This window comes from Wyeomyia smithii, chromosome 1 (assembly GCF_029784165.1).
Source record: "Wyeomyia smithii strain HCP4-BCI-WySm-NY-G18 chromosome 1, ASM2978416v1, whole genome shotgun sequence".
NCBI lineage: Eukaryota > Metazoa > Arthropoda > Insecta > Diptera > Culicidae > Wyeomyia > Wyeomyia smithii.
Genome location: NC_073694.1, coordinates 19,665,022 through 19,687,918, shown reverse-complemented (window position 1 = coordinate 19,687,918; position 22,897 = coordinate 19,665,022). Strand labels below are relative to the sequence as shown.

General features: G+C 38.7%; 1 protein-coding gene across 9 annotated transcripts in view; it reads left to right on the top strand.

The window, feature by feature from the left end:
• LOC129718858 (protein tramtrack, beta isoform) overlaps positions 1-22,897 on the top strand; it is a 468,621-nt gene that overhangs the window by 403,800 nt on the left and 41,924 nt on the right. Inside the window, exon 8 of one of the 9 annotated variants that reach the window (XM_055670030.1) lies at positions 9,195-9,969. The exons of the other annotated variants lie outside the window; for them this stretch is intronic. Within the exon in view, the coding sequence (XP_055526005.1) occupies positions 9,195-9,969 (775 nt within the window). The remainder of the gene's footprint in view (positions 1-9,194; positions 9,970-22,897) is intronic. 9 annotated transcript variants of the gene reach the window in all.

The following is a 22,897-nucleotide window of genomic DNA, read 5'->3' as shown; positions in this document are numbered from 1 at the left end:
AATTATAATGTTATGATACTAGGCATTGTACCTATAAAAGATATAGAGCCGTGCTATAAATTTTCCCATTCACGGCCAGCCCGGAGCGAAAGAAGAGCTACTTTGATATCTTTTTTCCTCGTTGATTGTCAGCCACTTGGTGTGTGAAATGAACTTCACCTCAGAGCTCACTTCTTGCGTGTGGGAAGTAAAATACGAAGTGCCCTTCCGGTCGTTGCCATCCAGGGTGATACAGGTCTCGTCGTTCATCACATCGCGATTCACCGGGAAAATCGACTTTCTCAATTTATTTAGTCGCTGCCGCTGCGTCATTGCCTGCAGCTCCAAGACCAATGGGCAGAACTACCGCTTTCTTACACATATTCGCAAGGTACTTTTTCACTGTTTAACGATGTAGTAACTTTTTCCTCGGCCTTTGTCTTCAGCATTCCCAAGGAACTTCTTGGCGACGACCTTGTTATATAATAGTGTCAAGATGTTGTAGTTGCCGAAACAAGCGTATCCGACGTTTACAATGTACCAAACAATGTCCGTTTCCGACGTGGCGGGGTACCGTTCTTTGAACGCGCATACTTCTGAAAGGAGTAGCTTCACTGTTTTGGCCATCACGGTTAGAGTACGACTGATAGAGCCAATCCAATGCTTCTGATCAGAATCAGGTTAGATACAGACTAATCTAAGACTGGGCTCAAGCCAAATCTAGAGTAAATTTTTGTCTGCTTTAGAATATCTCCAGGCAAAATTCTGACCAGGACCAGATCCAGATTCGCTAGAAAAAAAGTTTATGAAAATCCGAAAATTTCAAGCATTTGGTTGAGCAGTTATAACAAAACATCGACAGAGGTTCCAAAAAAAACAAAAATAACAGTTTTCATTCTAAATAAACATAATTTAGTATTAAAAAAATCTGAAACATATATCATTGAAGGGAAACAAAATCTTCAGAACTTAGCTCGTAGTCACCAAAAAAAACGCTTAGGTACAGAACCACGAAAAATCCCTCTTATTGAACTAAGATTCACGTGAAAAAGATTTTCAAAGGTTAGAAAACACGATGGAAAAATTAATAACTGATCGCTCAAAATCACGCACAAACAAATATTTTTAAATAATCGAAAAATTTATTTGCTTAAATAACTTTAGATTCAGCGGCATTTTTCGTGTTTTATCCTTAGCTATTCGTAATAAATTTCTGTGCAAAATCGGATGCTAAATCCAGACATAAGGACTAACTTTGAAAGATGAGATGTTTCGAAATTCTAGTTTTCCTTTTTGAAAAATAGAGGTTTAAACAATTTCGGTTTTTACTTGAACCATACTGATTTCTAAAAGATGATTTCTGAAAAATCGCTATCAAGCTTTTCTCAATTTTTTTTTTCATTTCTATGCTATAAATAATTTTTTAACTTTTATTCTTCAAAAAAGCATTGGAAAAAACAATATTAAAAAAATGTTACTCTTTGCGGTAGCGAAAAAAAAACAAACCAGTTCCACAAAAACACGAGCAGATTCAAACCAGAAGCTAACCAAATTTCGGACAAGCTTCAAAGTAAGATCAGATAAGACTTAGATTAATCAAAACATTATCAAAGCAGGGTTCAGATGCGATCAAAACCAAATCCAGGTTAGATAGAGCAAAATTAAAACAAATTCAAACCAAATTCAGACCAAGTCCAGACAGAATTCTGATTCATTCCAGAGCAGATTCAGACTACGCTTGGAACCCCTACCAACGCTAATTGTATTTCTCACCAAATTCAAAGCAGAATTATGCTGGACAGATTTGATTCTGACCAGATTCAGGGTAAAATCTGAATAGATCCTGGCCAAATACAGACGAAATCTAGACCAGGGTGTTACAAAACTAGAATAAAAGCTGAGCATATGTAAACCAGATCTATGCCGACTCGACACAAATTTCTCTCCAAACTAAAAAACTCTAGTACTGAACTTTTTAAAATTCCATCAACCCAAAGCACGTTATATGCCCCAAATACTTGCTAGAAAACATGATAAGGTCAATAAGAAAGATAGGAGATGAGTAAGTCGGGGGAAGACAGGGTATTTCTCAATAAGTGACTCTGCAAAAGGAGAAAAAAGGTGAGGACAGCGAAAAATTTTGGACAATGCCACTAAAGATCAAAAAGTACTGATCGCAGTGGGGAGCTGAGTATAGATCATATCCAGACCAAATTAAGACTCAATGGAGTCTAAATCTGGATCGGACTAAAATCTAAACCAAATTTTGAAATAAATCCTGACTCACAGCAGATCCAAACCAGGTCCAAACTGAACTCCGAATCTATCTGTGATCAGAACTAGAATCAGGCCAGAATAGGACATAACTATGACCATTTCCAGACTGTATCCAGTCTAAACTTTGATTTATATTACCGTGAAATGGGGTTAAAATGATCACCCGAAAATTCGTGATAAAATATACTGATGTATTATCCCGAAGAACCTCGGAGGGACTTTCTTGCAAAAACTATTAAATTTGAGAGTTTTAAATATAAACTTTCTGGAAATTATTGCAGTTTAATATTCCTGAGAAACAAAAATAAAGAAATGAAAAGGATAATGGTAAGGGGCCGTTCCTAAACCACGTGGTCATGAAGAAAGGGACGGGGGGGTTTGTCAAAAGACCACGCACGGGGGTGGGGGGGGGGGGGTGTTAACGAAATGACCACGAAATGAAATGGTCTTTTTTCCTGACTTATGATTTATTGTTGCCTCCAAGCAAGAATGAAGCTTTTGCATTTTAGAAATATAGAATGTACTGAAAATTTAATAATAAAAATGTAAAAAAAATAAGCGATATTTTGGCACTTGACAAATGAAAAAAACCACGTCGTTAAAGTCGCAATGGGGGGGGGGGGGGGTGTTTGCCAAAAGACCACGAAAGACCACGGGGGGTGGGGTATACAAATGATCAAAACATGACCACGTGATTTAGGAACGGCCCCTAAGTGTTTTTTTTTTCATTTAGTGTGCTACACCTCCCCCTTTTGGAGAATGGTGTAACTACAGGTCGGACTCGATTATGCGGAACATCAAAAAAAAATCATTCCGGATAATCGAATCACAGGGAAAATATTAAAATTTGCGATTGACGAACATAAAGTAAATATTTAGTTTCTTTATTTTGCTTGTATGATGCAGTGGCGTAACCAGAAATTATTTCTGAGGCGAAAAGGGGTGATTTCTTGAGAAGCTTAGAAAAAATTGGACATTGATTATTTTCACTTATTTTGAACATGTCCCAAACATGCCGGAAGTGACATGAATGGTAACAAATATGCCAGAAGGGATGGTAGAGGTAAAATTTCGGATAAGAAATTGCAAACGAACACCGTGAAAATAAAATTCCGGATAATCGAGTCTAAAATTACGGATAATCGAGTTTCCGGTTAATCGAGTCTCCGGATAATCAAGTCCGACCTGTATTAGATAAGAAAACGATAAGAAATAAAACAAAAAGATACAGTGCTGTTTCGATTGTATCACGGTCAAAAACATTTTCCAGTGTATCTAGCGAGGCTGTGGATTTGGTGAATTGATGCAGATTAGTATTTTTTGTTAAATAACATTGGAATCTAATAAAAAATACTGATTTGCATCATTTCACCAAATCCACAGTTTCGTTGAATTCACAAAAGGGTGTTTGTTGATCGTGATAAAATCGCACAGCACTGTACTGATCCTACAAAACTAGGTAATGTTTACGTGTCCTCAGATAAAACTTTTACTAGATTCGCGTATCTGTCAAAGTTAATCCATGAATGCTCAGAGCAATTTTATGTATATTCGATTAATTTCTCTAACTCCGTCAATTCTCAATCTAATTTGATCAAACAAGTATCAAAATGTTAAAAATTATTGTATTGAACTAAATTGATGATAAATTACGTTTTAGGGAACTGAGTAAATTTTGATAAATGCTCAAAAAATATAATTGTCAACAACGATTTTACCATATCATTAATGTAAAACTTATAATTTACCAGGACATAACAAATTTTGATTACAAAGCTAGTATTTGACTTTTCGCAACAAACCGAATTAAAATCGGCCGAACGTTAATCAACTGAGATTAAATGTAGTAAATTTCATCTCAGGAGCCAGAACGAAAAGATTTTAGTCTAAAATATTGTTATTTTCGTTTCCAAAACAACTGTGATTGATATTTTTCAGTTCAGCAAGCATCATTTATTAGGTACATTACTTTCAAAGACCTTTTTTTCCTCGTATTTTTATCATTCGTAAAACAAGAAAGTTATGTCATCCGTCAGTCATAGTGAAAACGTGTACATTAGACATTCACCGTTTTAGGTTTTCGGAAATTTTTTTACGAGTTTTGTGAACTGTAATTTTGTTAATTACATTTTTTTAGTGATGGATGAGAAAAACACTATCCCGAATGAAAACACTGCTCCAGAAAGTTCGCTCTTGAATCAGAATTGACATTTTATTTTGATAATGCTTGCCGTATGATTTTCAGTTTCGGTTTACGAAAGGAACAGTGAAAATCATTTGGATTGATTTTCAGCAAATTTTTATCACGTGACCGTGTACAATGCGCGTGGAATATTTCATCGGAGTATGACAGCTTGTTACAAGGATTGAAATTAAATGTATCTGACGGGGTTCAAGGGAAGTGAAAATTGGAAAAAATTGGTTGTAATTTTTGAAGAATTTCGCCATTGGAAATGATTTTTATCAGCACTGGTAACTACACTTTTCATAATCCTACCCGAGGGATATCTCTTCGTCTTTGAAATCCATAAAAATAGCACAGGCTGTAAAATTATTAGCAATATTGAACATACATGGTTTTTTATATTTTATTCAAGTGAAGAGTTTTTCTTCAGATTTAAAGTAAAACTCAGGATTTATTGGAAATAATTTTTTGAGCTGAAACAACATTTTTTGAGACAGTTTGATCATTCGTCTGTTTGAGCGTGAGTTTGAGTGATCTGGATGAGTTTTCTCGGCAATGATTGGATCGATTTGAGCGCTTCTATATGATTCCAAGAGAGTCACTACTAAATGATCCAATGCGAACCGATTCGAACGTTTTTGACGTAGGACTACGTCTAACCGCACTATATCGAGATACATTCTGCGGAAACTAAAACCAAGGTGTAACGTTGGAATGAAAGATTTTAAACGGTAATACTGATGTAACCACATGATGGATTACAATAATCAATATGTCGTTGGATTGATAAAATGATGGACAATTTTGTGATTCCTCAGTTATCATTATCATTTCATTGTTAAACAGTGAAAATTTCATAAAAGTTTCAAGGTCGAATTTTCACGAACAATCTACCAATCACATGCGAGCACTCTTGGCACAGACTTCATAAGTAGACACCAACTGCCTGCTGTGATATCGTGTATAGCAGTGACAAAAAAAAAAATTAACAGAATCTCCCCGTCCCAATAGGTCAACTAATGTTCGCTTCCATGAGCCTAGTCTATTTTGATGTCGTGAAGGTGAAGCTTTTTCAGAAAGTTCGTAACCACCTCCACTATCAAATAGTTTTACGTTCTGCTGTTAGAGTGTTATTAAAACTGATGTCTTGAAGGAAAACATGCTGGCACAGGCAACAGTACTACACCGAGCAATGTATGATTAGAGCGCTCTAGTCATTCGTCGTCTATCAGTGCAGTAGAACTCGATATTCATTTGTCGACGCACAGTGGAGCGTGTTGGGTTAACGCGTAGGTATCGTTTTGCGATCTGGAACACAATCAAAGTGCCGTTTGAATTGTCTTATTCTTCTTTTCGTTTCGTATAGTAGCAAATATCAGAATTCAATATGATTTTCCGGGTGCCGTAAAATGCATTGTGCCACCGGGAACAACAAAATTCTGTACGTGTTGGTAGAGGCAGATAGCATGGTATATAAATAAGGTTCATTGTACAGATAAAATGCGTTGTTTATTTTTGAACTCAACATTTCTGTATTTCTCATGTCCATTTTTAATTTTCCGTGAATATACATTTTTGTTTAAAAACTGTAATTCTTCATCGTTATTTTTTCCACGAATTTGTAACTGCAGGAAAAAATTTTTATGTGACATCTTTGCCGCTTGGTGATCGGAGAGTGAGCCATCGTTCACAAGACAAATAAATATTGTTTAATTCAATTTAATAAATTAGTACTACTTATATCATGATCATTATATTACCGGCACATGTTTCGGTAATATTCCAGGAACCGTTTTAACGATTCCGATCATCCGTAAAACGAGCTCAAATCAAACAGAGCCTAAAGGGAAATATGAAACTATTGTAGTCCTACGTCAACTATGCGGTCGTGTCTTGGATACCACCCTCCTACTATTTGTTACATTTGAGACTTTTAGTTACAAATTTAAATTCTATTCTGATACCTGATCGCTCAAATATTTCGCAAAAATATAGAATGAAGTATGATGACAAGTATGATAAACTTCGCCTGCTCAACTAGCAAAGTTCGTGGTTCATTCAGCCACCGTATAGCAATACTGTAGCGACGTTTCCTTCCGCATTCCACGCAAAATCCCACGCATAAACGCGACAGACGAAGAAAAAACAACTGCACACCACCCGCCAACGCAATGCACAAACAAAAAGTCGTTCGCATAACTGCAGCGAAGGCACGAGTAAAAACCGATAACGCACGCACTTCGAATTCCAGGAAGCCACGAGTATGACCCCCCCTTTAGCTATTATCCGATCATACTTTGAACTGAGTCCAAGGTTGGCTTTATTTGTAGGAAAAATAAAATCATGCGTTCTGAAGTATGTACTGCCCTTTTTACATTTCTCAGTAGTTGATGTCGTGTTCTGTGTGTATTTTTTTCTTTGTACTCATCGTAATTGTTTTGTTTCTGTGTTTCAAATGTTGAAGAGTTACAAATATTTTCTAGCAATAATGAAACGGAAAACAACGACAACAAACCGACAGCAGCACCCTTTCTTTTGCGTTAACAAAGGGAGAGGGTGAAAGGGGGTCTAGAATAAATACGAAAAAAAAACCGTCGTCGACGCTTGACGCCTCACTTGGTAGAGTTCCGAGAAGAGATCAAAACAACAACAACAACAATAGCTGATTGAAACCATTTTCTTCGCTGTTCTTAGTTTGTTTTTACTGTGTATATATATCTATCTATCGATGTGTGTAAATATATATTGTAATTTCAATTTCTACTGTGTTAAATGTGTATATATATAGTGTTTTACGTATTTGTGTGTTTTTACCGGTCTAAACATGTGAACTTAAGTTTTTCTTTTACTCATTTACTTAGTTTACTCGTTTCTCCTAAAACAAAAGCAAAAAAAACATTTTTTGTTCTCAAACCTTTTCGGCAAAAAGCAAAAACTAGCGAGATTTTGGAGCAAATTTTCAGTATTTGTTTAGTTTTATTAACTGTCAAGAAGTTGATCTCCGTTTTTTGAACATGGCTGTGCTAAACATATTTTGATTACAAGTGCATTACAAAAAAAGTACGTTTTCGTTTAGTTTACTCAATTGAAAAACCAAAAAAAAAAAGAATCACAAAAAAAACGCAAAATTTTAATATTTATTTCAGTTTTTGTTCTACCATCGAGTGCATTTTTTCTATTTATTATCAAATGTTTTTTCTCTCACATATCAAGTTTTTTATATGAAATTTTTGTGTATATAACTAAGCAGAAGAAAGCCCAGGAAAACACGCCAAAAAGCAAATCATTCCCAGTCTGCGGGAACAATTGGACATTTTTTTGTCGAAAAAAAAAAACCCAAACAAAAATCAGACCCCGGCCTCTCGGGAAAGCGAATCAGAAAACGGACGACGGCTCAAAGTCGGCCCTTTTTCTGATCGCAGACCGTACTACCCTTTCCAAGCTCCAACCCCTCCAGAAAGCGACCTCTCCCGTACCCCCTCTTAAACCCAACTAAAAAAACGAACCAAACGCTCCTCAATCGGTCACCAATCAGTCATTCAGTCAAAAGCCTACGGAAAAAAACCAATCGAATTGAGCCTAACCAAAACGCCGTTGCGCTTGCGCTTCTGAAAAATCCCTACAACAAAAAAAAACTAGCAAAAGAAATGCCCATAACAACCAGACAAAAATCGAATTTCAACTTCTTGAACAAAAAAAAAACAGTTTAATTTTTGGTTATTTACTAGTACCGTACAAAATACTGTCACTGTGAAACAAGCAAACAAAAAAAAATAAACAAAAAGAAAGCTTTTCCGACCGCTAAAATCGCGGCTGCCGCCGCTGAAACTTTCGCTGTATTTTTTTTTTATTTCTTTACTCCCTTCTATTTTCCTTTCTCTGTTGAACAAGTTTCCTCTTCCTTGGTTTTGTTTCTATTAGTTTAGTACTTTTTTCTCTCCCAATTTTTTTTCTCTTTTTCTCAAAATGAGAATAATGTTTAAGCCAGCAAAAAAGCTGACGCTATTTTCTGTTTTTGATTCTACGATATACACATTTCAACTCGCAAAACGGTGACGAACAGTCAAAGAAAGAGAGAGATAAGTTAAGCAAAAAAATTCAAGTCGAGGTTTCGTTGAGCTTTTTCAGCCGAATCAAACGGAAACCAGCAAAGCGAAAGATAGTAGAAACCACAACAATTGTATGCCCAAAACGGAGAGCAGCAATACTTTGTACCGTAAAAAACCAAGTGAAGCGTCAAATGTCACTTCTAACTGTCAGAAGATTGCCGTAACAAACGAACCAAATATTTCTTTGTAGTAGAAGACGAAAAATCTGAACACACACACTAAGCGAGTGTTGAAATGAAACGTAACAATTCTATTCACTGCTCTCGTAATAACACCCGCGTCGCTAGTTGCGAGCTTTCCTAATTCGCCCGAAAAGAGCGAGAGAGAGAGAAGTTCTTCTGTCTCCGTTCCGTTTACTCTATTGTTTCGTATTTATGCTAGCGACTCGTGAGCGGTCATAGAATTGTGTTTTTGGTTTCGTTTCTTTTGAAATCCGTTTATAATCGTTTTAATTTTTCGATTCGGTTCAATTTTTTTTTTTTTTCGTTTTCGTTTGTGTCGAGCAATAGGGTCGTTAGTGTTTTTTTTCATGAGAAATTACCAAAAGCAGACCAATAGCGTAAAACTAAAACTCAAACCAACTCAAACCGAAACAAAGCCAAGTAGCAAAAGAAGTTGATGTCCGATTTTTGTTTGGTTTGCAGGAAGCATCAGAACCGCATGCCGCCAGCGGCAGTGTCGTTGGCGGTGGTCTTTGTCCGAGCGGTCTCGGCGGGCCACCGCTGGGGCTCAGTAGTGGTGGTGGTGGTGTTGTCGGAGGAGGAGGAGGCGGAGGAGGAGTCAGTGGCGGCATTGTTGGCGGTGGTATGGGTCCGGATCAGGTGCCGGGTGGCGGTGGTCCTGGTCCAATCTATCCGTGCATGTACTGCGGGGCCCAGTTTCCGCACCAGAGTAAACTGACCCGGCACATACTATCGCATTCGCTGGAAACGCTCAAATACCGCGAAACAGCCCACCTTATACATCCGTCGCGGCTGGCCCTGTTCCAGCAGCAACATCACGAGTTGACCCAGGCACAGGCGCAGCACCAGCAGGCGGCGGCGGCAGCGGTAGCGGCCGCCTCGCTAGTGCAATCCTCCCCTTCGCCGTCGCAGCTGACGTCGCCGCACTTTGCGCCCCATCGGACGGGGCCACCACTCGATCAGCTGCTAGAGCCCCCGGATGGTGCGTCACCGATGGAGCTCGAGTTTGCCGCCGCCGTCGCAGCGCAGGCCGCTGCGGTTGCCTCCGGCAATGCGGCCGCCGCCGATCAAGGCAACGTGGTGCTCTGTAAGTTCTGTGGTAAAAGTTTCCCCGACGTGTCTTCGCTCATCACCCATCTGCCGGTGCATACCGGGGATCGGCCGTTCAAGTGTGAGTTCTGCGGTAAGGCGTTCAAGCTAAGGCATCACATGAAGGACCACTGTCGGGTGCACACAGGTAAGTGGTTTTGACGAATTGTTATTTTTTCTACTATACAGCTGGTTGTAATCCTTTAAAAGTATCATAAAAATGTCATTTTCCCGTTTGTTCAAAAAACTTATTTTAAAATATATTTTTACCATATTTCCTCACAAAAAAAAACCGAGAAGATATATTTCACATACATTAGAACTGAGGTAAAAATAAGTTAGCTCTCATTTTAATTCAAAACTGTTCAACGATTTTTGCCTAATGTGCAAGCCATTAGGAAGAAGATAAAATTGGAATCTTCATTTTCAGCAGTGTTTAATGTAAATTACTGTTAAGAGTACACACATTAAAGATGACTAAACAAATACAAACAGTCTTTTTCAAGCATTGTGAATAAACCTTATTTGAACTGTTATTCACTAAAAAAACTGTAATCGTTACAAAAGGCTAAAAAATTAAAGCAACAAAAATCAGTCGCTCCAAAGGCCCGACAACCCATACAAACGTTGTTTCCTGAAAAATGCGTACCAAGGTGAAGAAAAGTGAACAAAAAAAAACAAACGATTTCAAGTTAAACATATATTCACCTAAAATGCGTTTTTTGTTCCCACGACACCTATTTGTCACGGTAAAATGTGAAGATGGACTTGATTTCAAAATCATAAAGTCTACTAATGCTTGCTTTGTGCTGCCTCAACAGTGGAGGAATAAAGACACTGAGAACACGAGCTGTAATAGCTGTTTCACATTCAGTAAATTAGACGGCCGCTACAGGTTCAAATTGCTAGTATCCAGCACAGATTACTCGCTTGAGTTGTCAAAAAATTATGAACCTTCAAATGCTTGTTGATTTGCCTTGAGAAAGGCATTTTGCAGCTCAAAATTGTATTTGCTGATGGCAACCTTTATGCTGCCTCAGTGGTGGGGCAATAACGGCTGTCTGATGACACACGCTGAGAAGTGAGAAGAACCGCGCTGCTCCTGAGACATGATGACCAACCATAGGGCAAGTGAATTGTTTTATTTAAAGGCGGGCCATAGGCGCAACCCGCTGCTATCCGCTGCAATCCGCTGTTACTGCTGACTACTGATATCTGCTGCTGTCAACGTTGTGGACGGTCTAGCCAGCTCACCTTCCGACTAATGAATGTAGCTGGTTGATTATTAATTTTATTGAGGTTTTAACATAGGAGTAATTCACCTAATGTAGCTGGTTTTACCAGAAACACTCTTTCATAGCCGAAGAGTGCTTCGAAGTAGGCCACGCCTTTTTGTTCAGTTTTAGCATTCTCTAATGTTCTTTAGACGAATTATTCCACAAAGAATGTTTGCTTATGTTGATGCTAGAAAATTATCATCCTTCAATTACTTGTTTATTAGCCTTGAAAAAGGCATTCTACTGTATAAAATCTGTTGCTGATCGCAACCTTTGTGCTGTCTCAACAGTGGGGGAATTAAGATACACGGACAACATGCACTGTGGAAGCTATTTCACATTCAGTAAATAAGACGGCCGCGACAGATTCAAATTGCTAGGATCCAGCACAGAATGCTTGCTTGCGTTGTGAAAATCTATTGACTTTCAATGACTTGTTTATTTTCCTTGAAAAGGGCATTTTGCTGTTCAAAATTTGATTTGTTGATGGCAAACAGTGGGGGGATAATGGCAGTTTGGCGACACACGCTGAGAAGAACCGCGCTGTTCCTGGGACATGGTGACCAACCACAGGACAAGCGATTTGTTTAATTTAAAGGCACCTTCCGACTAATGAATGTGACTGATTCTATCAGAAACACTCTTTTATAGCCAAAGGTTGGTACGAAATAGTCCACGCCTTTCTGTTCAGTTTTACCATTCTCTAATGTTCTTTAGACGAATTATTCCACAATTCGCATTTGATTTTTGTATACAGCGAATAAACACCGATGGTGCTCTCACACACGCAACGATTTCAACCCGTATCGTGTTGCGGTTTGTAACATCAAGTGATTTCGTTAGCTCGCTGTTGCGTGTTGCATCATGCTGCAACTGAGCAGCTGGGAAACGACGAAATTCTGTTCATGTTGATTGAATGAATCGACTTCAATTTATTCTTGTGAAGTCGAATTAATCACCTTTGTTAAGGCGTTCTAACAGAACATGGTAGTTTGTTGTTCTAAATTGGTTCTGCTGATCGCAGTCTTTGTGCTGCCCCAACAGTGTATTGGGTAATTAAATTTTGAACGCGACAGAATTTGATTGCTAGGATCCAGCACAGAATGCTTGTTATTGCCAAAAAGTTGTTAATCTTCAATTACTTGTTTTTTGGCCTTGAGAAAGTCATTTTACTGTTCAAAATTTGTAAAAGCTGTTTTCGCATTCAGTAAATAACGCGGCTGCGACACATTGTGTTTTTTTTTTGGATTCAGCACAGAATGTGTTGTTGCCAAGATAAAGCAAAACTTAATTGCGGGAAGAAGGCCGAAGCCCTTAAAATGCTAGAAACACAGAAATCAAAAGTTAACAAAATAAAATTACAGAATATGAGAAAGCAATTTAAATTTTAGGAACACCGCGAAAAATTAACAAATAAAATAAATATAAAAATTATTGAAACTAGTAAAGGATGACTCAAATAATTCATTCAAAATGAGTATTAAACAACCGAAAGTAAAAGAAGGATAACGACTGGGAGTAGTACTGTAGCATCATTCAATAATACGATTTTTGATAGACCAATAACGGCGCCGGCCACGTCCTTACAGTTAAATGGGGATATCGTCGGTTTCGTGCAACATCCACCACCCAATTTTCTATTTTGAAATTTTGAAGTCAAACGATGCCAAATACAGTTAACTTTTATCTCACAAAGACTTGTTCCAAAACTCCCAAAAAAAACTGAGTTATAAGCTGATGTGTCTTTAGAATTCAAATCAAAAACATCCTCTAATGATAACGCTAATTTTTCAATCCCGTTTCTTTTGGAACTATGAATTTTGATTTGTGTCTTTGCCGCAATTATGTTAGAAAACGCAAAAAAATGAGTATAAATAGATACGAAAAACATGTGGAAAGTGTCCATTTTATTGTGTTCCCTAAAAAAAGTGATGAACTTTTATGAGAATAATTCATGACATATCAACAGTGCTCGCTGCTACGGCTGAAAACATGAGAGGAAATAAGTTATTACAACAACATTGCAGCGGTTGCACAGACATGTCGCTCCTTCCTACAACCATTCACCGCATAAAGCCATCCAAACAGATCATCCACACGTTCACGCATCTACCACAACGTTATCGGCAAAATGTGGATAAATCGGACCATTGAGATGCGACGATTAGCAGTTGAGAACATTTTACAAGACATTTCAAAACTCAATTCATGAATAAAATTTCAACTGAAAACATGGAACCGCTGGCACAACGCACGTAAAAGCAACATCAACATCAGTAAATACCATGTATCCTACCAGTTCGTAAATTATCTTCATAAGTAAACGCATGAAGAATGTATGATGATAAAAAAAAACAACGGGAAAAAAACGATTATGCAATCCACACACATTTTCCAACCACTCACACCAAACACACTAGGTTCAGCAAAAAAAGATTCAAAAAACCTTGAAATGTAAACTTTAAGTAAGCAGACAATTCACACGTGGTGACGATAGCCGTGCTTCTAGAGCCTCTCTCCGTAAATAGAAAAGATAAAAAGTTAGGAATTGAAAAGGTAATAATTAACATAAAAATTTATTGTCAATGTTTATTTTCGGACAAAAAGAAGAATAAAAAATATTTAAGGACATATATAATAAATTGTATCATAGTCAAAAATTAAAAATTTAAAATATCAAGCGAATTTTAAATCTAATAAAAATATAAAAGAATGAAAATTAGCAGGAGAAAAAGCGAAGTAACATCGGAAGAAGTATTGAAGGATCAAAAAACAAAATGAGTAACAGAGCTAATAACACAGAGATGGAACAAAAACAAATTTTAAAAATTAAAAATAAAAGAATAACATGTAAAAAAATGAAATTTAAGTCAAATTGGCGTAAACGAGATAACATTGCCTTCCTCGCTATTACTAAAAATATTTAAAAAAATAATATAAATAAAAAGCAAACAAAGCGATAATTTAGAAAAATAAGAGGTAAGAAAGGAAATGAAGGGAGTTGATCAACATGAAACTTTGTGGTATTTTATAGTATATAAAAACAGCAAGGAAAAAAAAGAGAGAAAGTACGTAAATAACTGGAAACAAAAACTCAAAGATAAAGAAACGTTCAAGTAAAAATTTAATAAAATACATGAATTGACACTGATCAACGCAGGGTTTGCCCTAAAGCTCAAACAAGAAGATTTCACAACAATGGTGACTTTTGGTGCCTCTATTGAACTCGAAAAGGCGTCAAAAGGTCGCGAAGTAATTGCTCGCCGAGTTCGTCGCTTCTATGTTTGTTAGGGAAAACTTTGTTTAAATCTTTGAAGACTATACACACTTCCGAGCTAGCTGGGGACACCAAAACTCATAGAAATGGTTAAATAGCTATATTTATCATTTTTTCAGTTTGAGCTTAAGGGATTTTTTTGCTTTTGTCAACATTTGTTTGAAATAGAGCTCAAACTGAAAATAAAAAATAGATTACAGTGACGTTTCGATTATACCACGTTTAAAAAATATTTTCGCGTAATATATTATTGAAAAATATTTTTTGATGCATGTTTATTCTGTACTTTACTTTTATGGCAACAGATCATTAAGATCCTATGCCGAATCCAGAATACGTCTCCACAAAACTCGGTCTTGGGCTGCTACTCTCCAGTCTCCCCTTACACCCGCTGCTCTGGCATCCTCGTCGACAGCATACATCCAGCGCGTGCGCGGTCTGCCTCGAAGTCGTCGGCCTCTTACCGGTTCTCTACTAAATATTATCTTTGCCGGTCGCTCATCCGCCATCCGTGCTACATGGCCAGCCCACTGTAACCTGCCGTGTTTCATCAGCCTGACAATATCAGCGTGTTTGTATACTTCGTACAGCTCGTGATTCATGCGCCTGCGCCACACCCCGTTCTCTGGTTTGCCTCCGAGTATTGATCGCAGGATTCTACGCTCGAAGACCCCAAGCGCTCGTCGATCGGCCTCCTTCCACGTCCACGATTCGTGTCCGTAGAGCGCCACCGGGAGGATCAGAGTCCTATAGAGCACAAATTTCGTACGGATCTGTAGGCTACGGGACCTAAGCTGGCAACGCAATCCGTAATAAGCCCTATTCGCCGCCGCAATCCGCCTCTTCACCTCGCGGCTCACCTCGTTGTCACATGTCACGAGAGTACCGAGATAAATAAATTCGTCGACCACTTCCAAAGTATCCCCATCCATCTCCACCGCAGCACCAACACCCGTAGAACTACCACGCTCTCTGCCCGCCACCATGTACTTCGTTTTGGCAGTGTTTATGGTGAGTCCAATTCTCGCAGCTTCCCTTTTGAGAGCCGTAAAGGCCTCCTCAACTGCTCTACGGTTAACACCAATTATATCAATGTCGTCCGCAAAGCCCAGAAGCATGTGAGACTTAGTGATGATGGTGCCGCTCCTCTGCACACCTGCCCTTCGTATCGCACCTTCCAAAGCTATGTTGAACACCAAGTTCGAGAGCCCGTCCCCTTGCTTCAGACCATCTAACGTCACAAACGCGTCCGAAAATTCGCCCGCTGTCCTGACGCATGATGTGAAACCGTCGAGCGTCGCACGTATCAGTTTAATCAGTTTAGTTCGGAAACCATGTTCTAGCATTATTTGCCACAGCTCGTTGCGTTTCACTGTATCGTACGCCGCTCGAAAGTCTATAAACAGATGATGTGTCTGCAGGTTGTGTTCTCGAAACTTGTCGAGGATCTGTCTCAAGGTGAACATCTGGTCCGTTGTAGATCGCCCCACTCGAAAACCGCATTGGTATTCGCCAACAAAGGCTTCCTGCAACGGCCTCAGTCGCTGGAACAGGATACGGGAGAGAATTTTGTAAGCGGAATTGAGGAGGGTTATGCCTCGATAATTACTACACTCGAGTCTACGTCCCTTCTTGTAGATAGGGCATATGAGTCCTTCCAACCAGTCCGTAGGTAGTTGTTCCTCAGACCATACCCTTAGGATAATCTGGTGAATTGCACTACACAGCCGCTCGTTCCCAATTTTGAAAAGTTCGGCCGGTAAGCCGTCCTTCCCAGCGGCTTTGTTGTTTTTTAGCTCTTTGCAAGCATTCTTCACCTCGTCCAATGTTGGTGGTTCCACAGCTTGTCCGTCCTCCCCAATTTCTATCCTGTTCCCCTCGACGACTCTCCTCCCTTCCTCGCCGTTCAACACCACTTCGAAATGTTGCTTCCAACGCCTGGCCACCTGCGATTTATCGGTAATCAGGTTCCCCTCCCTGTCATTGCACATGGCAGGTACTGGCACGGTCCGGTTCCTGATTCCGTTGATCGTTCTATAGAAGCTCCTCGTGTCGTGCCTGGTGAAGCAATTCTCCGCTTCCGCGAGGACGCGATCGTAGTGCTCACGTTTCTTTCGGCAATGAAGCCTCTTTTCGGCAGCTCCCGGTATTTCTCCCGCATCTGACGCGTTACACGATTAGCTGCTACTAACGTGTTGGCGTAGGCTCGATTCTTCTCCTCCGTCACCTCTAGGCACTCAGCATCGAACCACCCACTACGCGTGGTTCCCGTTGTCATGCCTATCACCTCTCGCGCTGTTTCGCTGACCGCATCATGGATGTGCTTCCACTGCTCGTTCAGGCCCACTCCAGCTGGTCCACCGATCCGTCTATCAACTTTCCGAGTATACTCTGCAGCAACTCCTACCGCTGATAACCTCTGGATGTCCAGATGTATCTTCCTAGCCGATCTCGATTTAAATACATTGGACAACCGGGCGCGAATCTTGCCTACCACGAGATAGTGATCCGAGTCGATGTTTGGCCCTCGAAAGGACCGCACATCTATGACGTCTGAGAAGTGCCGGCCGTCGATCAGCATGTGGTCGATATGTGAGCAGGCCTCTCCGTTGGGGTGTCTCCAGGTGTGCTTCCGAATATTCAGACGTGCAAAATGGGTGCTACAAATGGCCATTCCCCGGTTCGAAGTTCACTAGCCTCAAGCCGTTGTCGTTGGTGGTAGAGTGAAGGCTTTCCCTACCAATAACGGGACGAAAGAACTCCTCTCGTCCGACTTGTGCGTTCGTATCTCCGATGACGATCTTGATATCGTGTTGTGGGCACTCTCCATACGTTTTCTCGAGGAGCTCATAGAAATCCTCCTCTACGTCATCGGTTTTATCGTTTGTCGGCGCGTACACGTTGAGAAGGCTGTCATTGAAGAATCTGCCCTTGATCCTCAATACGCATAGACGGTCATTAATAGGCCTCCACCTAATAACACGCTTCTTTTGGTTTCCAAGTAGTACGAAACCGACGCCTCGTTCCGCTCTATCGCCGCCACTGTAGTAGATGTGATACTTGAAAGAAGTGCCCGCGGTTGGATCGACCGCCCGGAATTCACGTTCCCCGGTTTTGGGCCAACGCACCTCTTGGCTGCTACCTCCACTTTTGCCTTCCGTAGCTCTCTGGCCAAGATGCCCACGCGTGCCGGTTCGAGCAGAGTCCTAAAATTCCATATACCAAATTTCCAATCGTTGTCCTTTTTCGTTTGCCTAGGTCTATACCGATTGTTCCGATTCGTATCATTCTCTGGATTGTTCGTAGTATGTTTATTTTCAGCATGCTGCCTTACTAGGGCTGCGATGCCTAGTCTCGCGACGGGACTGCCGTCTTGGGTGTAGCTGGCGAGACACCGCATTTCATAGTTCAGCCGTCCGCTCCGGATCAGTCGCTGTTTGAGCCGCCCCTGACCTGGGGAACAGACGCTCAGGCAGGCTGCTCTCCAAGGAGAACAACTCCCCCTTCCCTGTCAGCATACGACCAAGTTCCCACCGGTTAACCGATCTTCCCTTGGTTGCTCGTATCCCAGTCGGTACCACGTGGAGGTGGGGATAGGAATTGCTGGGCATTATGCTATGGACCACACTGGGGTCTATTTTATGCCAACTAGTACGGGTGTACTGCTGGTACGCAATGCCCAGCCGTTTACCAACCTGTTTATTCTGTATAATCCAATAAAATGGTATTTTAAGTTCATCTCAACTGTTTATTTACTCAACATAACCAATCGAAGCTTGAGGTGAAACTTCATTGAATCCAAGAATGGCCGACTTCTAGTCAACACTTCGAATTTTCAAAAGCACAAGACTCGGAAATACTCATTGCGTTCCCTATGAAAATTCTATTTTATGTTTGCTTCACCACAGCAAACATAAAATAGCATTTTCACAGGGAACGCATTAACTATTTCCGAGTCTTGTGCTTTCGAAAATTCGAAGTTGTGACTCGAAGTCGGCCATTTTTGGATTCAATGAGGTTTCACCTTAATGCAACATATAACAAGTGAAGAATACATTCAAAGAACTATTGATTCAGTGACTTTTTCATGTATTTTTTCCATAATAATCACCTGCCATAAGGGGAATCACTTCACTGAGTCTTTCAACATCCAGTTTAAATATTATAGCACCTCAAAAAATTTATCATCTCCTAACACGGGCATATTTATATAACTCAATCTCTGAAACCGATAACCTGGAGAGTTGTGGCCTTCAGGAAAGTTGTTCAGCAACTAGTGAATGCTTCTATTCGGTGCACAGTTTGTTCGAAATTTGAAATTTTAAGTATTTTTTCAACCTTATTCACCTCCCATATTGTTCAGAGGGTCAAAAGATTATATTTGATGCACAGTTTATTTTTAAATTCGACCGCAATGCGGCGCTAACTTGCATGCAGCTTTGAAAATTTTGAACATCACTTATCTGCTGCGGTCTTGAGGAAACTTGTTCAGAAGGACTCGTGGAAAACTTTGCTGAAGATCACAGTTTTCTAGGAGGATGGAATCGTAGTATAAGTAAATCAGGATCCAAATACGAAGAAATGCGTGTACACTAACACCACATAGAGGTGGAAGCCCTTAACCTTCTGAACAACTTCGCTGAAGACCGCAGCATTCTAGAGAGTAAGAATCACGGAACAAGTTTTGTTCCCACTTATGCCACGTAGCGACAAAATTCTGCACTGAGCTGTTCATCAATTAGAAGCCCTCGACCTACTGAACAAGCTTGCTGAAAACCGTAGCATTCCAGTTGTAAATTTGATCGGTACACAAGGCAATAAAAGAACTCTTTCTTAAAAGCAGCGATTGCCTGAGAACTTGCTGACAGTTTTCGCTGCTAGATGAATCAATTCGTGTTTTTAGAATATTTTTTACATCTCTCAAAAACGTGATAAAACCGAAATGCCTTGTGTGATAAATTGGAGAGTGATTAAAATGAAACGTGAAAAAAACGAACCGTGATCAAATCGATTCGCACCGTATAGTTTTTTTGACATTTTCGTTGAATTATGATGCTACTAGCAAATAAAATTGTTTCGGAGACTGAAATGAATTTCCCCGTAAGCAAACGTAGAAACGACGAGCCTGACAAGCAATTACTCTGCGGCTTTTTGACGCACTTCCGAGCTCGCTAGGGGCACCAAAATTCACAGAAATGGTTATAAAACTAGAATCTTTCGTATATTTCCAATTTGAGCTCTAAAAGCAGAATCTGTATTTAATAGCGTAATGTTACAAGATTAAACTTGTAAGTTACAAGTAGGCGAAAACACTCAACGGTTTAAGCTTAGAAGCATTGAAAAACGACTCTAAATTTAGTAAAAGCCTTAGAACTTTTTTTTTAATTTTATTTTTTGACGTGGGACTACGTCTTTGTTTTCTATACTGGAATGCATTTTATAAAATTGGAAATGAAACTGGCAAATGTTGCGTCATATTTCAAACAATAATAACAGCATAATACATGATAGATAACAATAACCAATATGTTGTTGGATAGATAAAATGTTGAACAATTTTCTAATACGCTAGGGTAAGGGACCCATAATTCGCCCACCCACTAATCAACAAATTGTTCACGGGGTTTGTTATTGAATGATGCCAAATAATAATTTGTTTTCAATCTCAGCTGTTTCTTTTTTATGTTCAAACACGGTTCTAAGAGTTGACACTATATTGCGAACAATAAAAAAAATAGGTGGGCGAATTTTGGGTACTCGGATAAAGTGGGCGAATTATAGGGTCGTTACCCTAATTATCATTTTTATTTCATTGTTATGAGGTAGAAATTGATAAAAAGTTTCAAAGACAAATTTACACGAACTATGAACCAATCACATGCGAGCATTCCTGGCACAGACAACATGAATAGACACCAAAGAGTCCGGGATATTCTCTGTATCAATATCAAAAAAAAAGTTGACAGAGTTTCCAGGTCCCAATAGGTCACTTTATGTTTGCTTTTATAAACTTAGACTAATTTGATGTCTCGAAAGTAAAGGTTTTTCGAAAAGAAACCACCCTTCGTCTTGAGCAATTTCTAAAACTGCTGTTAGAGCGTAATGAAAACTGATGTCTTGAAAGAAAACACGCAACATAGTAAAATCAACAGTACCGTACAGTGTATGTGAAGCAGAGCGCCACAGGTCTCTGTATGATTGCAGAGGTACAATTCTCTGCGCACATTTTAGCGCATTTCTGCTGCTGATGGCGATTAAAAGTTTATCTTATGAATATGATTACCATAAATAACTCAACAAGAATTGAACATTCTTGCAACGGTTATAAGTTATAAGTTACTTTTATTTTATTTTATCTTCAAAATTCACAAAATAATCGTGACCGGCTTAGAATAGAAGGAGAGCCGGCGAGTGCTTGTGCATTTTTGGCCCATTTACTAAGATTTATTAAGTAAGATGATTTTTTTTATTTCTAACTTGATAAATAATATCTTCGTAGTCTCCGCAGTGCAGCGAGTTGAACTTTTATGGAATTGTTGATTGTTACGATTTTTTGCTGGAACTTGCTGATAGTTTTGTTTAACATAGCTTCTTACATCTTCAACAACAACGATACGCTTGTTCCTTGTCAAATAAATGTTGTTTCCAAAAAAACGCTACAATATCGCCAAGTGTAAATATTATTCTTTTGAGTGTTTTTAAACATATTTCTAAAAAAATAAAGGGTGGCTGAAAATAAAATGTAAATCACTGCACAAACGAATTGATTCTGTGTGCGGATTCTGTATTCTTTGTAACGAAAAATCCCACGTCACTGTTTCATACAACTTTAGGGCTGTATACACTGTAGTATTTTTTATTTTAATTTTTTTTATTTGATTATTCAACTAAGAATCATCTCATCTCATTTTTCATATTCTTCATCCTAACAATCATATTGAAACAAAGAAAGGTAACAAACTACTAAAAGAATAACATTTAAAAACAGGAAACACAAGCGAGAGAATAAAAAAAAGAAAAAAAAATATTATTTTTTATTAAAAGAAACAAAATTGATTCAAAGGGGAAAAGTCGTGAGGAAAATTGCACTAAAATGAAATAAAAATATAACTAAATAATTATATATCAGAAACAAAACAAAAACCAAAATAAACAAATTGATTTTGACCAAACAGTATATTATATAAGGAGAAAACTAAGCAAACAAAAAAAATAAAAAATATGAATATAAAAACTTTTTTTTTTTGTTTTTGAGCAAAACCAAATAAACGTCAAAATGAATGATTATGATATGGACAATTAATGATATCGCTCAGGAATAAAAAGAAAAAAATTGAAAGTGAATTTTACATTTTAGAAGACATAAAAAAATTAAATAAATATGCAACTGCTGAAGATATCTACAATGCCTAAAGTTGAATTAGGGTGGCGAACGGCTTCGGCAGGTTTCTCCAAGAGATAACCTGCCGAAGAAAACCACTGCCGAAGCCGTCCGCTACCCTATGTAAAATTTGTAAAAGAATAAAAGGTTTTAAATAAACAGAAATCAAGAATAATTTAAAAAAGAGGAGCAAATCCATGCCAAATGATCTTAAAAACGCAAGAATTTAATCGACCTTATTTAATTTGAAGCTTTGCACACGTATTTGACTGTGTATTTTCTGGGGATAAAAAAGGTTTTTGGACTCGAGAGTAATATTCTTGAAAGTCGTATGAATTTTTGCAAAGGGTTATTTCAAAGTATTGTAGCTCTGTCGCAGGTCTTGTAAAAAAAATATACAAAATATTGTTTGTCGACTGAACAAACTGCATGTAAACACTAAATTTAGATTTAAAAAAGCTGATTTTGACGTAGAACTACGTCTCTCAGGAAGTACGACTACATAGGGATGTAAAACGAAAATCTAAAAATGCAAAAAGTGAGAAATATGTCCAATTTCAAAAGCTAATAAGTCGGTTTGTGTTCAATGGGTTTCCTTCGTTCTAGCAGCAATCGATTGGAAAATATTCTAAGAATCCGCTCAAACGCAAAAAATTGTAATTTGGTTGTTGGAACAATTGTACTATTGAAAATTGTCAAGCAGAATTCGACCTCTGCTTGATCGCTTAATGCTTATTTTCCAAAGTACGGTCCACAGAATTATAGACTTAGTAGAACAGAAATGTACTGCTTAGTCTATATAAAAGCATGCTTCTGCCTAAACTAGTGGTAGCGGGTATCAGTAGTGATAGTGGCAGGCCCAGCTGGTGCCGCGGCACTTCCTCTAGTAAATAAAAACTGCCTTTGTGCGGTAGCGGGCATATCAACCGGCACTTCCTCCAATGAAAAGTTGCCGTATTTGATTCTGACAACACACAAACGTTTTGGGATGCTGTCATTCGAAATATAAAACAGCTTTCCACTGTGTTATCAAAAACTGAAGAGACATAGAGTCTGTTTCACGTTCGTTCAAAACAACGTTCTCTAAAATCTTCTCAAAAATCTTATTTGAACTATCGGATATTGTATGATACTATCAAAG